The sequence below is a fragment of the Salmo salar genome, chromosome 09, assembly GCF_965601325.2.
Source record: "Salmo salar chromosome 09, fSalSal1, whole genome shotgun sequence".
NCBI classification, from domain to species: Eukaryota; Metazoa; Chordata; class Actinopteri; order Salmoniformes; family Salmonidae; genus Salmo; species Salmo salar.
Window position 1 is genome coordinate 156,068,866 of NC_138299.1, and position 17,198 is coordinate 156,086,063.

Sequence of the window (17,198 nt, forward strand, 5' to 3'; positions counted from 1 at the left end):
CTGCAGAAATTACACCTGTACTTTTTTTGTTTTACATATTCACCCAACACACTCTTCTTTCCCGCATCTCTGGTGCCATTTATATTGAGCGAGCCTACCCGAAGAGTCTCCATAAGAAGTGGGAGAAAAGCCAGGAAAGAAAGAGACCAATAGCAAAGCTCAAAAAGCCGCAGTGTCAGAAAGAAAATATACATCTAAACAGTGTCTGAAGGTAAACCTTTACGCACTGTAGTGACCCACTTCCTCAACCTAAACCGTTTCCTGGGTGAGAGGACACCATGCCCCTCATTTTTCATAGCATGTTGTGCTGATCTTACAAACTTTCTCGGATCAGAAAAAAAAGCCTCAAGATTAACTTTTTTCCCCTTGGTCTCATTCAGGAACCTTGTCGGTTCCCTCAGTGTATACTTTGATCCGTCTGCTTGACTGGCTGTCAGCTCTGTACCCATTGAAGAGGAGCCTGAAAAAAATGAAACCCTCCTCCTCCCCCTAGTCTCTTACACTTCCCTCTATATTCTCCTCATCCACTAGCATAATCTGACTAGACCCAGCCTCATCTACACCACCATCCATGACATGACTAGACCCAGCCTCATCTACACCATCTACACCACCATCCATAACCTGACTAGACCCAGCCTCATCTACACCACCATCAATGACATGACTAGACCCAGCCTCATCTACACCATCTACACCACCATCCATAACCTGACTAGACCCAGCCTCATCTACACCACCATCTATAGCATGACTAGACCCAGCCTCATCTACACCACCATCCATAACCTGACTAGACCCAGCCTCATCTACACTACCATCTATAGTATGACTAGACCCGGCCTCATCTACACCACCAGCCATAACCTGACTAGGCACAGCCTCATCTACACCACCATCCATAGCATGACTAGGCTCAGCCTCATCTACACCACCATCCCTGGCATGACTAGGCCCAGCCTCTGCTGCCTGCGTCTCATTGCCCCCTGCACGTTGACCTCGATTTCCCCCACTGACGCTTGTACCCTCACCTTGTCTATGGTCTTTATGTGGGCACGCAAAGTTTTTATGCCCCTAATCCCCACACCCAAAACACTGTAGACTATCTGTGCTGGCAAACCCTGCGTAGAGTCCCTCCCCATGCCTCACTTTAACATACACATTTAGCTGTTGCTCACTGTTATTCAGAACATGAACACTTGCCTCCGGACAACCAGACAACACCAGATACATGGGCTACATATAGAGGGGAGCTGTTTCGCTCGCTAGGATGCTTTCTCCGGTCATATATTTTAGGCAGAGAGGAAGAGGAGAAGAGAGAGGGCTCACTCTTGCCAAAATCTGCCTTTGCAGACCTAAGCTTATCGCCTGCCCTCCCACCGTTGGGACAAAAACTCCCATTGTTAGGTCAGAGACATGAGTATTTCATCTTAATATACAGATCTCTGGTTTCAGCCTCTTGCGAATTGGAAAGAAAAGTTGGTGGGTGCACTGTGCGCTGTTAGGATGCCGGATTGCCCTAAAGTACATTTATGTTTCATCCAAAATGATATAATTGCTCCTGTCTAAATAAAATAATTCAGAATACTTCACGTGGGAGCATGACTTAGCCACAGAGGATGATTAACTTATTTTAAAAGAAATAGCTGTGGATTGTTCAAATCACAAGTGTGTTTGGGAATCATGCAAATGTTTGGGAAGCCCGCAAAGTGCGCGTGGCAATAGGTCTGGTTGGTTGAGTTGAGGCTGTCAGTGAAAAGCGTCTAAAATCTATCAATATAATGTGTCTTGAGTAGAATTTAAAACGTTGAGACAAGAAGAAGAGGAAGGGAGGTGTGGCGAGGACATGGTGCATCTCCAGAATGCATGGATATGTAGGAAAGTGCTCAATTTTGTCAATGTCTTATTAACTGATTGTCCTAACTCACCACGTACACCATTCATTTTGTCTTCACTTCACACAAGTCAACAAAGTCTGTTTTTATTTTTTATTAGATCTATTGCGAATGATAGTTCCTCAGTAATTGAAAAATATTTCCAACACTCCCGGCCTCGATAATCACCAAGCCTTGGTGTGAAAGAGCAAAATATCATGATCTGATTAACCCATATATCCAGTGAAAACGTCATAAAGAATGCTTTCTGTCCCGAGCTCACTGGTGCAGGAAACGTTGAGGGCCCGGTATAGGCTAGTTGATACAATGTTGAAAGTTCGTTAGGGAGAGGTTTGGGCCAGACCCTATGATGATTTGATACGATGTTGCACTTCACTAGCATTAGCTCAAGTCAAGACAGATAGAAAGGGAGGCAGACAAGGGGCAGGAGAGAGAGGAATTTTATTGAAAGAACCCGAATTTTCAAAAGTATTTTCTACTGTTTTTATTTGTTTGCTTTAGGCCTATGTATTTTACTTAGTTGATGATGGAAGTTAAAGGCCTACTGCTGCATTGGCCTATATGCTATCTCTGAGTTTTATAGAAGTTATATGCCTACTGCTGCATTGGCCTATATGATTTCTCTGAGTTCCATGGAAGTTATAGGCCTACTGCGGCATTGGCCTATAGGCTATCTCTGAGTTCTATGGAAGTTATAGGTCTATTGCTGCATTGGCCTATATGCTATCTCTGAGTTCTATGAAAGTTATAGGTCTACTACTGCATTGACCTATAGGCTATCTCTGAGTTCTATGGAAGTTATAGGCCTAATGCTGCATTGGCCTATAGACTATCTCTGAGTTCTATGGAAGTTATAGGTTTACTGCTGCATTGGCCTATAGACTATCTCTGAGTTCTATGCTCTCATGTCTTTAGCCACCAGTGGATCACAGTGGATCACTGTGACCATATAGCAGAGGCTGGTGTTCCCGCCATAGTTTAATTTACATTTTTAGATTTTTATAGCGTTACTTCAGATTTTTAGGATTAACCACGTGACAATGATTTTGAGAAATAAAAACGTTATTGTTTCAATGAAACTGTTCCATGAAAATGTGCATGTTTAAATATTCATAACTGGTATCCAGATCAGTGGAAATTGTAGGATAAATTGTACATTTTCCCCAAACTGCCTATGGTCTTTAGTATTACGGTCCCGCCTATGGAGATAAAATAGCCGTCCAAATGATTTGTTCTGGTGCTGGGTCTGATTTGAGTGTCCCGGATGTACATTTATTATGTTACGTCTAGTCTATGAGAACAGGCTGGAAGGTCAGTTCCGATCGGGCTGCTCCTGACCCCTCAAAGATACTGGTCGGTCACACACAAACACACACGCAGAGCACTGATTACATTGTCAGTGGTGGTTATGACAGTCATGGTGGACCCAAAATGATCGCTGTATTCACTTTTCCATTTCACTTCAGATACAGTATCATTATATGTGAAGTGAAAAAGAATGGTAAACGCAGCGATCAGGCTGGTTCCACCAAGCTAGGTTATGAAGGTGTAATGTGGTCTGTGTGTAGATAGTGTAGAGGAGTCAGGCGCAGGACAGCAGATATGAGTAAATAAACGTATTTTACTTAAAAATGTCAGACAATACAAAATATGCGAGCCCACATAAACGGACCGTATTACATAAAAACAATCACTCACAAACAAACATGAGGGAACAGAGGGTTAAATAATGGACAAGTAATTGGGAAATCGAAACCAGGTGTGTAAGACAAAGACAAAACAAATGGAAAATGAAAAGTGGATTGGCGATGTCTAGAAGGCCGGTGACTTCGACTGCCGAACGAACAAGGAGAGGGACCGACTTCGGAGGAAGTCGTGACAGAAGGTGAATTGGGCCAAAACTCAAAACTGTTTTAACCTTTGACCAGGGCAAATGTCAACAACCTGATTCAAGTGTCCTCCTTGTTCCATTTATAGAAATGCTCACAGCGAGGGCATGTCTGCGTGATGCTAAGGGTCCCTTTGCTGGTCTTCTCTATGTTGAATGTTCGGCTGCAAACCGGACATCTCCCTGACAACTGCACTAGGAAATCCTCATGTACGATATACTTCCTCATCTTATGAGGTGGTGTTGACTGGGAGGGCCTGTGACAGGATGATATGTTGTTGATGAAGGGACTCAGTTGGGGTCTCAACTTTCTGTTGAGAGTTAGAATAATATAATACACAAGGTGCAATTAGCCCATGTCAGCTACATTGTTTTATATTGGTAAATTAGTCTAGCGGCCAGCTAATTAAACTTGTAGTAAGCATATTAAAAACTACAAACATTTGCCTCTACTGTCGGGTTCACCTTGGGGTCATGATAGGGGCTGTACCAAATGTTTGATGTATTATAATAATTGATTATGCTTATGTTGTATTAATAGAAGGGGAGGGGTTATAAGACCCCTCCCTCCTTACGTGTGTAGGGTCCTAGACAACATATTAACAATATATATATTCATTATAAAGGTTTAATATTGTTCCACAGTTTTTTCTAGTCTCTGCCTCTTCTAAAGAAACTGTCTGAGAAATGTGTGACTGTGAGACAGAACTCTGCAGGTGAGTGTAAGAGATAAGAGACTAGTCAGACATTCCACTATAAATCAACTTGGGGAGTGGACATTTACTGCTGAGCTTTTAGATAACACTGAAACCCTTGTTTATATAGCTACGTAGGCATGGGCTTGGTCTCATGAGTAGAAGGTAATGACGTAGGCGGTGACATCACAAAGATATATGACAATAGGCATAATAAAACAACTTGGACCCTTTCCTATCAGCTTCCACCAACACCATCACTCCAGCATGTTCAAGAGCAGTTACAGTCATTTTCTTACAAATATAAACAGTAACCATAATCACCAAACCTCCTACAAGTATAGGAGTAAACAATGAAAATAAAGTCAACATAACTTTTCCCATCACATTTCCAAATTTTAGCATTAAACTAGTTACCAATTTTATCAAAAACAGATTTTTCAGATTTTGAGAGAGTTTTACTAAGATCAGCAATCTTATCAATTATTGCAGTCATATTCTCAGCAGAGTCAGGGAGGAGCGTAAACACATTTTTCAGGATCAATAATACCTAGTACGTTACAGTATCCTCCTTCCTTCACCAAAAGATCATCTAAAGCCAACTCATGGCAGCTGACGACTGCTTTCAGATTTTGGACATCTAATGAGAGTGGGCTAAATCCTCGGATCGTTAAATTCATATGGGCCTGTAAAGGGTAGGTTACATTGTTTACCCACTTTCCTAGGACAGCCACACCCCAGGGGGGTATGATTGACATAACAAAAATCTCACCTGGGTGTTGGACATGACCATAGGCTTCCTGGTTGTCTGGGATGAGTCGTTTGGCATGCAGCAGTTCCCCAGAGTTGGTTTTACCTGTCTCATTGAAAAGATTGGTGACCGGAATTCTTAACATGTACATTTCTGTTCTCCCCAAATAACAACATCCCCCCCATCCAGGAGGTAAAGTGAGGTACCCCTTGTCACTGCATACCCACATTCATCCAAAAGGTGCTCCCATGCCTTCCTCTATCCTGGAGAGGTTTACACCTGCCACCTGTTGCTGTAAGTCTAACACACTAAAATCCCCTTCAGCATAGTTTCTCCTATCACTATACTCTTCTCTCAGTTGACCCATATATACATGACAAGTTCTAGTATCTCCCATTACTTCCTTTCCATTATTACAAAGACACAGGGCAGAGGTTAACTTCAGGCTTAGGGAGGTCAGTATGGGAATGATGCTCAAGCTTCCATTTCCTAACAATTCTATCCACGGGTGCCTGCTAGGTTAATTACACCGCACAGAGTGGGTAGTTCTTACCGTGAAGACTGACTCACCTCTCTTGAGGTGAGTTCTAGGCCATAGAGGGATCTGCCTGCTACCTTCTACCACATTAGGTAAGTTCGATCCATTCTTGAGATCACCCCAGCATACATGTGCCCCATGATCCCCGGCTAACCTCTCAGTTCTTTTTCCAAAGAACAGTTCTGTGGTCTCCCTTCGCCTGGTAGGTTGTTTCTCATTACCTCTCTGCATAAAGTATAAAAACCCACATTCAAACTCCGTCCTTCTCATAGGCTCAACCTGACTCCCAAACAGCACAGTGGTTGGTGTAGGCATTCTAAATACAAAAATCTGGGTTCCTGGCCTCTTAGTCTGATTTCCAATTTTTCTCACCATGTGTATCCATTTGTTGTTTTCCTGAGATCCCACAGCGGGTCCTGTGGCTGCGCCAACAAGGAGACCCATGGAGAGGATGATGGGGAAAACAAACCACCAGACCCGGTGTAGTCTCTGTTTCCTAATTATAGAACGTGAGTGTGAGTGTGAAATGATGTCTCTTTTTTCTGCTCTTTGGCTAGAGCCTTCTTTTTCATCTTTCTTTCCGGCCGTTTGGTCTGGGCCCTCTGCTTCTGTCCTTTGGCTCGGACCTTCTTCCTCCTTCAGATGTTCTCGGGGCCCTGCTATCCCTCCCTCCAGTCACTCATCCATGGCTTCCACTCCGGGAGATGCTTGCAGTGGGAGAGATGATGCCAGCCGGACCTCTCCATTACCCGCAGGGCTGTTGGTGTTACCATGGTTACCTGGAACAGACCCATCCATCGTGGCTGGTTCCATTTTCTTTTATGGACTCGTAGTTTCACCCAGTCTCCTACGCAGATGGTCAGAGCATCTGGATCCTCACCTGGGATTGGTTCTGCTGCTTTCCTAGTGTGAGAGTGGAGAAAACTTACAACAGAAGTTAGTTCCTTCAAGTACTCAAGATGGTCACACAATGCCTAGGTTATGTCTATCTTTCGGTCAGTCATAGGTCTCATCCCTGTAGTGTGCATTGGTCGTCTTGTTAACTTTTCATAAGGTGTACAACCAATACCTTTGTTAAGGCAAATGAAACCAAGTGTGAAAGAACCACAGATAAAACAAACGGAAAAGGAAAAAAGGATCGGTGACGCTGACCGCCGAGCGCCGCCCGAACAGGGAGAGGAACCACCTTCAGTGGAAGTCGTGACAGGGTGTGAATACTTTATAAAGGCACTGTAGCTCCCACCATAACTGCATCCATTATTTTGTTTTGCCCTAGACAATACAGAATGCACTAGTAACCGACTTGCAGCCTAATGTTAGCTAGCTAGCTAAAATTAGCTAGCCTGTAGCTTGCTAACATTAGACAGCCTGTAGCTAGCTAGCCGGCATTGCTAGCATTATCAAATGATAATGTTACATAACTAGCAGTATCTAGACAATACACAATACATGTGTATGCTCTACGACCTAACTAAGCTGTAATTAGGTAAGCAGGCTAGCTAGTTATCTAGCTAGCTACACTAACGTTAGCTAAAATGTTATCTAGCCTGCCTCGTTAGCTAATGTTAGCTAGCCTGCCTCACTTTATCAAAAGGTAGCTAAGTAACTTACCTCCATAACCAGCAATAACGTTATCTAACATTGTTAGCTAAGTTATACCAGAGCTGAGGATGAATAAAGGAGGAGAGAGGAAGAGGATTACATATAGAACCCTGGTGGAGAGAGAGGGATGAGGTGAGGAGGAGAGGTGGCAAAAGGTTGATAAAGGAGAGAGGGAAAGGGGGAATCCAGCCGCAGGTGTCACACACAGACAGAGGGGGTGAGGGAAGGAAGTGTAGAGGTGGTGAGGGGAGGAGGTGTGGAGGTGGTGAGGGGAGGAGGTGTAGAGGTGGTGAGGGGAGGAGGTGTAGAGGTGGTGATAGGAGGAGGTGGGGAGGGGAGGAGGTGTGGAGGTGGTGAGGGGAGGAGGTGTGGAGGTGGTGAGGGGAGGAGGTGTGGAGGTGGTGAGAGGAGGAGGTGTGGAGGTGGTGAGGGGAGGAGGTGTGGAGGTGGTGAGGTGAGGAGGTGTATAGGTGGTGAGGGGAGGAGGTGTGGAGGTGGTGAGGGGAGGAGGTGTGGAGGTGGTGAGGGGAGGAGGTGTATAGGTGGTGAGGGGAGGAGGTGTATAGGTGGTGAGGGGAGGAGGTGTAGAGGTGGTGAGGAGAGGAGGTGTGGAGGTGGTGAGGGGAGGAGGTGTAGAGGTGGTGAGGGGAGGAGGTGTGGAGGTGGTGAGGGGAGGAGGTGTAGAGGTGGTGAGGGGAGGAGGTGTGGAGGTGGTGAGGGGAGGAGGTGTGGAGGTGGTGAGGGGAGGAGGTGTGGAGGTGGTGAGGGGAGGAGGTGTGGAGGTGGTGAGGGGAGGAGGTGTAGAGATGGTGAGGGGAGGAGGTGTGGAGGTGGTGAGGGGAGGAGGTGTGGAGGTGGTGAGGGGAGGTGGTGTGAGAGGAGGAGGTGTAGAGGTGGTGAGGGGAGGAGGTGTGGAGGTGGTGAGGGAAGGAGGTGGTGAGGTGGTGAGGGGAGGAGGTGTAGAGATGGTGAGGGGAGGAGGTGTGGAGATGGTGAGGGAGGAGGTGTGGAGGTGGTGAGGGGAGGTGGTGTGAGGGGAGGAGGTGTAGAGGTGGTGAGGGGAGGAGGTGTGGAGGTGGTGAGGGGAGGAGGTGTAGAGATGGTGAGGGAGGAGGTGTGGAGGTGGTGAGGGGAGGAGGTGTGGTGAGGGGAGGAGGTGTGGAGGTGGTGAGGGGAGGAGGTGTGGTGAGGGGAGGAGGTGTGGAGGTGGTGAGGGGAGGAGGTGTGGTGAGGGGAGGAGGTGTGGAGGTGGTGAGGGGAGGAGGTGTAGTGGGGGGAGGAGGTGTGGTGGTGGTGAGGGGAGGAGGTGGTGAGGGGAGGAGGTGTGGAGGTGGTGAGGGGAGGAGGTGGTGATGGGAGGAGGTGTGGAGGTGGTGAGGGGAGGTGGTGAGGGGAGGAGGTGTGGAGGTGGTGAGGGGAGGAGGTAGTGAGGGGAGGAGGTGTGGTGAGGGGAGGTGTGGAGGTGGTGAGGGGAGGTGTGTGGAGGTGTGGGTGTGGTGAGGGGAGGGTGTGTGAGGGGAGGGTGTGTGGAGGTGTGGGGGTGGTGAGGGGAGGAGGTGTGAGGTGGTGAGGGGAATGAGTGAGGGGAGCGTTATACGTTTCTACTGAAACTGGTAACAGAAGTACGAATAAGGGTTCTGTTGGGACAGGAGACAACCAGCCCACTAGTCTCAGCTGGTCTCCCAACAGACAGCAATAAAAGACAAGAAGAACAAGGACAAGATGCTCCTCTGTGTTACTGACTCATTCCCATAATCCTGCTGCCTCTCTGACCCACTTCCTGTTACATAACTGTCCATCAATGTATAATAGATTTGAAAGAAACTTGTAAAATTGTTAAAGTTCTTTGTTAAGCAGTAAAAGCACAATCAGAATTGTGTCTTACGCTTGCTGAGTTCTGTCAGGTCAACAATGGGGCACCAATACAGTTTTGGGCATTGGGATTTTACTGAATGGAGAAAACCCTGTGTATGTCCAGTAAATTGAATTTCATGGTTGACAAGGCAATGCTATATTTAGAAAGCAGTAGTATCAGTGGGTAACGCCCTCTGTTGGTGAGAAGCATAGACTGGACAAAGGGTGCATCTCCTGACAATTTGACAGAACCTAACACAAGCCTACACACACACACACACACACACACACACACACACACAGACAGACAGACAGACAGACAGACAGACAGACAGACAGACAGACAGACAGACAGACAGACAGACAGACAGACAGACAGACAGACAGACAGACAGACAGACAGACAGACAGACAGACAGACAGACACTAACAGAACCGGAGGGCTAGCTCATTAGAGTTTAATTCCTTACGTAAGTCCTTGTGAAGGAGACAAAAATAGATAGGAAATCACAGACACGCAATCAAACACTTGCACACACACACACACACACAGACATACATACACACACCTGCTACAATGATTAATCACAAGGACGGAGCAATCAATCCCATTTTAAAGATTACAGAGGCACCACTCTGCATCACTTCAGAGTGTCTGTCACTACCGATTAAATGTTTATCAATTTCCCTCCTTTGTTCATTGGGGAGATGTCAGCAGCTCTCTGTAAACAAGGCTCTGTTTAAAAACCGTTGGGGAAAAAACAATGACATCGGCAAACTCATTTCAAATTTGATCAATTTATATTTTTTCACAATCCATCATCGTGAGATGAGTTTGACATCAGACTGAAGAGAGACTCCTAACTCTGGACAAGGACATTTGCATGTCACTGATTTGAGGGGTTTCTCACATACAATACCAGTCAAAAGTTTGGACACAACTACTCATTCAAGGGTTTTTCCTTATTTTCCTATTTTCTACATTGTAGAATAATAGTGAAGACATCAAAACTATGAAATAACACATATGGAATCATGTAGTAACCAAAAAAGTGTTAAACAAATCAAAATATATTTGAGATTTGAGATTCTTCAAAGTAGCCACCCTTTGCCTTGATGACAGCTTTGCACACTCTTGGGGGGGATGATGTAGGGATGGGGGGGTGACATCTGCCCTCTATTTGTTTACCTGTCCTCGTTCCGTATATCTTATTTTGTATTATTTATTTTGTACCTATAACTCTGGGTCTTTTTGTTTCTGTCTGCTCTTTTATGTTTAGATAATAATTGCATACTTGTCTTTTCTACAAAGTACCTAAACACAATTCTTGTGTGTGTTCAATAGAAAATATTTGAGCAAAAATAAATTAAACCTACAGCAGCCCCAACAAACTACTAGTACTGTCAAGCCCTGGCCATAGAGGTTTTTTTATTCTCTATTTTGGGTAGGCCAGGGTGTGACTAGGGTGGGCATTCTATGTTCCTTTTCTATGTTCTTTATTTTCTATGTTTTGGCCGGGTATGGTTCTCAATCAGGGACAGCTGTCTATCGTTGTCTCTGATTGGGAACCATACTTAGGTAGCCCTTTTCCCTCCTTGTGTTGTGGGAAGTTGACTTTCTTTATGGCACTTAGCCTTTAGCTTCACGGTTTGTTGGGTAGTGTTTATTGTTTTGTTCAGCATCTTTTCTAATAAAAATAATATGTACGCTCACCACGCTGCACCTTGGTCCTCTCCTTTCAACCGACGTGACAAGTACAATGTGCTTCTGGCACCACAGCTTTTTCAAGCACCAATTATGTATACACCGAGTGTACAAAACATTAGGAACATCGTCCTAATATTGAGTTGCACCCCTTTTGCCCTCAAAATAGCCTCAATTCGTTGGGGCATGGACTCTGCATGGTGTCAAAAGTGTTCCACAGGATGCGGGGCACATGTTGACTCCAATGCTTCCCACAGTTGTGTCAAGTTGGCTGGATGTCCTTCGGGTGTTGGACCATTCTTGATACACTTAAATATTTTGACACTTAAATATTTTCTCTTGCCCATTCATCCTCTCAATGGCACACATACACAATCCATGTCAAAATTGTCTCAGAGCTTAAAAATCCTTCTTTAACTGTCCCCCCCTTCATCTACACTGATTGAAGTGATGACGGGTGATGACATCAAAAAGGAATCATAGTTTTCACCTGGTCAGTCTATGCTATGGAAACAGCAGGTGTTCCTAATGTTTGGTACAGTCAGTGTATAAAACCTGGATTGCTGATGCTATGTATTGGCCATTGAGAGGATTTGAAGCCACCGGTCGGCCATATTGGCACTCCCCAGTAGGAATGAATGGAATTCTACAGTATTTCAATGTAATGTTTCAAGAACAAACATTAGTACAGTAACATTAGTAATCCAAACAAATTATACTTTCATTTTTATGTTTAGCTCACATAATATAATTTATAAATATGCATTAAGGTGTCTATAATAGAATAAAAGTGGCAAAAATAAATGTAGACATTAATAATCTAGTGTATATGTAAATCATTGATTGCCACCTGTAGCCTACCTGCCTCTCGTTGGCTCATTGCCCACCACTGTAACAAGATCCCTACTTTACAATCCACTTTCAGTAACGTAAAGCAAGTAACTTCAAGTCAAATAAAGGACAGGCAGGCAATGTTAACAATACACCTTTACTTCCCTACGAAAACATTTACAATCAGTGTTGATGATCCATCCAATCAGTGTTGATGATCCATCCAGTCAGTGGGGATGATGATCCAATCAGTGGGGATGATCCAATGATCACTAGGCTACTTATGCAGATTCCTATACAGAAACATTAGAACATTGATGCGCCTATACAAATATGATATAAAGGCTAATTAAATGAAAATCCCTCTAAATTCACAGTACAAAGGTGACATTTTGACAACAAATACATTTTTAATGCACACCTTTCTGATACATCTCAAATGATCTCACAAATACAGTATATTTCTACCACCATAGGAAGCCATTGACTGTTTACAAAAAAAAACTACGGCTCAAACTAATTAATAAAAAAAAATACAACATCAGGACAGCATTAATAAAGTCAAATATATAGTTATCATGAGGACGGGACCTATCCATCTACCATATATATATATATCGATGTCAGCGTAGATATCTCTCTGTTGCAGCTCTGTGTTTGGTTGTAGTCCTACTCCCTGAGAACTCCATTGGTATACATTAGTCAAAAAACTACATAGAGTATAATGACATCACAGGAAACTAGTAACAGACTCCACAATGAAATGCTGAGTAGTCCCTAGTTAGTGCAATGTGTCCTGTATCACTGGCCCTAGTGTGCTTCCAGATGAGTGTTTTGTGTCTGCCCATAGTGTGTGCGTCCCTCCCTAACCCTAATAATCAACATTGCCTGTCGTAGCTTGAACTTCAGTGGCCACCGTAGCAAGCGAGGCCGAGGTCCCTGTCCCAGTCCCGTCACGTGGCTTGGAACGCGGCCGCATCCTATCCTCTGTGTTGAACTCGGGCTTGACCAGCAGGACGTAGCACTTGGGTAAGAAGATGCAGGCTAGCAGGCCGAAGCTGGACGCCAGGATGGCAAAGATCTGCACGGCCACCATGAACTTACCGCGTGTACTGAGATAGGCCGGGATGAAGGAACTCCACACGATGAAGAACACCAGCATGCCGAAGGTCAAGGACTTTCCCTCACTGAAATCAAGAAACCCCAATAAGTTTAAAAGTGGTCTAAAGCAAGAAACAAAACGAAATTCAAATGAGCGCAACAACTCTCAGGGTGTTCTCACACTTGGTCCTTTTCAGACAATTTTTTTTTAGAATTTTGCGGTTGGCTTAATTTTTTGTGCAGTGTGAACACTCCAAAGGAACTCAGACCCCTCAAAAGAGCCCCAAAAGTGAATCGAACTGAGACCATATCGGGAGGTGTTCTGAGTTCGGTTCGCTTGAATTCCGTGGTTCCGGTTCCCTTTTTTTAGGACAATGTGAACGCAAAGCTCCCCAGGATGACTTGTCATTATTCCAGCACCACACACTAGGCTACTGCAACATCATTTCCCCTGTCATAAACCCTCACAAAAATGTGTGCTGAATCACAACATAGGGTAGAACATCTAATCTAGCTCTTAAAGGGACAGTATACCATTGGGTATACCAGTTACAGCATTATTTATTCTGCAGTGTTTCTATTGCTATTTATTCTGTTAGCAATACAATGTACATGTTAATAATATCTTCTGATTACAATTATTATGTCTCATATTTTTAACTAAATGCAATCTATAAGCTTCCAAAATGTACGTAGGTATATCTAGCTGTTCCACAACGTATTCTGATTGAATGGCTTGTCCTGCACTTTGTAAAAACCCATAGTGAATGTTGGAAAAAGATAATGGTTCCTTCCTAAACATAGCTATGTGAATGTAAAGAGAAAATAGTTGAAGTGAACTGTCAGAAGAGTTGAATCCTCATTCAAAGGCAAGGGCAGTGTGAACACAAAGACATGTTTTTCTTTACCACAGAGTTCACTTTAAAGAGGACTGAGATCCGTTCTATTAAAGAGGACTACATGTGAAAACACCCTTAGATAGTCTATCATAAGTTACGTAATGGTAAGATATGTTATGTTAGATTCTGGGTGAAACTTGGAACATTTTTATACTCATAAGGAGAGTGTCCAACTGTGAACCGAGACAGGTTTTAACATCACAAGTTAATGGTTATCTGTAGGAGTTAGATGGCTTTGGAATGTGTAGGGGAGACGGGTGGAGAGCTTAGAACATAACAATGTCACTGAGGGAGAGAGGGGAATGTATAACGTTTACATTATGTCAGGATATGTTACTGTTAAGACATCAGGGATCCTCTGGGAGGAGAAGATACATAGTCTGGTATCAATCACCATGACGGCCTTGAGTTGGGGAGGAGTGAGCACTTTGGGGTAGAGGTCAGGTTAGATGAAGTGAGGAAGAACAGATATCACTAAGGTTCTGTCTAGCAACAGGGAAGCATTGGCTGTTCAGTTGTGGAGGAGGAGACTCAGCAGAGGAGAAAGGGTTAAATATCAGTGCTTGTGTGAAATGTTGTTTGTCAGAATCCATCTGTATCGACCCTTTGGGAAGAATTAAACTTGGGTAAGCTTCTCTAGTGTCCGTGAGTTATTTACTCTGAAAATTATAACCTAACAGTTATAATAAGTTAAGTTGAAAAGTTATGTTAGCTTAACTGCTATGTTAGCTCTTAGCCTACAGCTAGCCAAGTCTTTAAAATGCTAAGCTAAGTAACTTCCAGGTCCACTAGCTACCTGAAGGAGTCCTCCAGTTTGTGTGCCATGAAGGTGACTAGCTACCTGAAGGAGTCCTCCAGTTTGTGTGCCATGAAGGTGACTAGCTACCTGTAGGAATCATCCAGTTTGCGTGCCATGAAGGTGACTAGCTACCTGTAGGAATCATCCAGTTTGTGTGCCATGAAGGTGACTAGCTACCTGTAGGAATCATCCAGTTTGTGTGCCATGAAGGTGACTAGCTACCTGTAGGAATCATCCAGTTTGTGTGCCATGAAGGTGACTAGCTACCTGTAGGAATCATCCAGTTTGTGTGCCATGAAGGTGACTAGCTACCTGTAGGAATCATCCAGTTTGCGTGCCATGAAGGTGACTAGCTACCTGTAGGAATCATCCAGTTTGTGTGCCATGAAGGTGACTAGCTACCTGTAGGAATCATCCAGTTTGTGTGCCATGAAGGTGACTAGCTACCTGTAGGAATCATCCAGTTTGTGTGCCATGAAGGTGACTAGCTACCTGTAGGAATCATCCAGTTTGTGTGCCATGAAGGTGACTAGCTACCTGAAGTTGTCCTCCAGTTTGCGTGCCATGAAGGTGACTAGCTACCTGAAGGAGTCCTCCAGTTTGTGTGCCATGAAGGTGACTAGCTACCTGAAGTTGTCCTCCAGTTTGCGTGCCATGAAGGAGAAGATGAAGGCCAACAGGGCCAGCAGGATGTCGTAACCGAAGACACAGCAGATGAAGATCACAGAACCCTCGTCACACTCCAGGATGATCTTGATGTTCTGCGCCGCCGTGTTTTTGACCGGGTGCGGTGGCAGGATGATGAGCCACACCGTGCACGCCACAGCCTGGATCAGTGTTAATATGGCAGCCAGGACCCTCTGGTGGGCGGGACGGAGAGAGTCCACATCGGGGTTGCCAGTGGTTACAGCATTGTTGTTGTTGTTGATGTTGCCATTGGTGGCAATGACATCAGGGCTGGTGTCAGCGGCGGCGGCCTGAGCTGCAGCCTTAGCAGTGGCTTTGGCCTTGGACCTGGCAGCCTTCAGAACCCTGGCCCTGAGCATAAGGACTGCAGCCTTACCTAGAACAACACATCATTAAGGTTAAAGGGTAGGTTTGTGTGAGCGATGTGGTAAGAGCTGTACTCTACTGTAGCCCCTGAGTACCCATCATGTCACTTACAGCCAATGATTCCTTAAGGGCTAGACTGGCCACTAAAGGATTAGTCTGGATTTGGGGAAAGAAAGAAAGAAAGAAAGAAAGAAAGAAAGAAAGAAAGAAAGAAAGAAAGAAAGAAAGAAAGAAAGAAAGAAAGAAAGAAAGAAAGAAAGAAAGAAAGAAAGAAAGAAAGAAAGAGAGGGAGACTTCAACCCACCCATGATGGAGGAGAGGCAGAGGGAAAACCCCAGGGCCAGGCCCACCTGGCTGGTCATGCAGCTCCAGGGCTGGGGCTCTCCCAGGAAGACAATGGAGGAGAGGAACGTCACCACCAGGGAGAACAGCAGGGAGAAACTGAGTATGGGGTCATTGGCCTTCACCAGTGGAGTACCCAGGTTCACCAGGAAGACTATCTGGAGTAGGACATTATACACACCAGGGTTGGGGTCAGTTCGAATTGAAGTCACCCAATTCAGGTAGTAAACTGAAATTCCAATTCCAAAATGTTTTACAAATTCCATATTCAATGATTTCTCAATAAACTGAAAAGGAGAAAATGTATAAAAAAAAGTGACTTCAATACGAATTGACCCAAACCCTTATACACTTCAGGTTGTCTATCATAAATGGCAGTAAATACTACCTGATTTACTGTAATTATGTCTCCTCGTAATTCCAACAGACAAATCTCCAATAACACCCTATTCCCCAATATTCCACTAGTTTTTGCTGCCTTTGGCTACACACCCCCACAGCCAGTGTGATCAGCGCTCCGACGGCTGATATCACTATGAGTGTGATGCCCAGAGGTTCACTGAAGTCCAGGAACTCGATGGTCTTGGGGACGCAGGTGTCTCGGGCCGCATTAGACCAGTTATCCTCAGTGCACTGGATACACTCCCTGGCATCTGACAGAGGAGGCGGAGAAGATATCAGGTCAGTCTAACGCACAGAAACAGAAACAATCTACAAAGCTGGTAGAATTCCTTCAAGCTACATATCATTTAAAACCCCAAAACAACTGTGGACTCAATTCAAACCAACTCTGCTGCACAGCACAAATAAGTGCAGTTGTATAAAGGACAAAGCTCTGTTAGGGATTGATAAAGTGTACACAATGATACATCACCTGTGGCGTTGCTGATCTCTCCGTCGGCACAGGGGATGCAGTCGAAACAGCAGACGGGCTCACCCTGCCTGATCCCCTTCCTGGTACCAGGCTGGCAGCTCTCACTGCACACTGATCTCGGAGTCTGATGGGAGACATGGAGGGAGACAGTCAGATAGACAGGGAGGGAGACAGTCAGATAGACAGGGAGGGAGACAGTCAGATAGGGAGGGAGGGAGGGAGGGAGACAGATAGACAGGGAGGGAGACAGTCAGATAGACAGGGAGGTAGACAGTCAGATAGACAGGGAGGGAGACGGACAGATAGACAGGGAGGGAGACAGTCAGATAGGGAGGGAGGGAGGGAGGGAGGGAGGGAGGGAGGGAGGGAGG

General features: G+C 45.0%; 1 protein-coding gene across 1 annotated transcript in view; it reads right to left on the reverse strand.

Moving 5' to 3' along the window:
• Nucleotides 1-11,902: 11,902 nt before the first annotated feature.
• vmn2r1 (vomeronasal 2, receptor 1) overlaps nt 11,903-17,198 on the reverse strand; it is a 17,512-nt gene continuing 12,216 nt past the window's right edge. The window contains exons 8-12 of the mRNA XM_045724827.2: nt 16,828-16,951; nt 16,446-16,606; nt 15,916-16,111; nt 15,186-15,621; nt 11,903-12,946 (exon numbers count right to left, since the gene is read on the reverse strand). Of these exons, the coding sequence (XP_045580783.1) occupies nt 12,631-12,946; nt 15,186-15,621; nt 15,916-16,111; nt 16,446-16,606; nt 16,828-16,951 (1,233 nt within the window). The 3' untranslated portion in view covers nt 11,903-12,630. The remainder of the gene's footprint in view (nt 12,947-15,185; nt 15,622-15,915; nt 16,112-16,445; nt 16,607-16,827; nt 16,952-17,198) is intronic.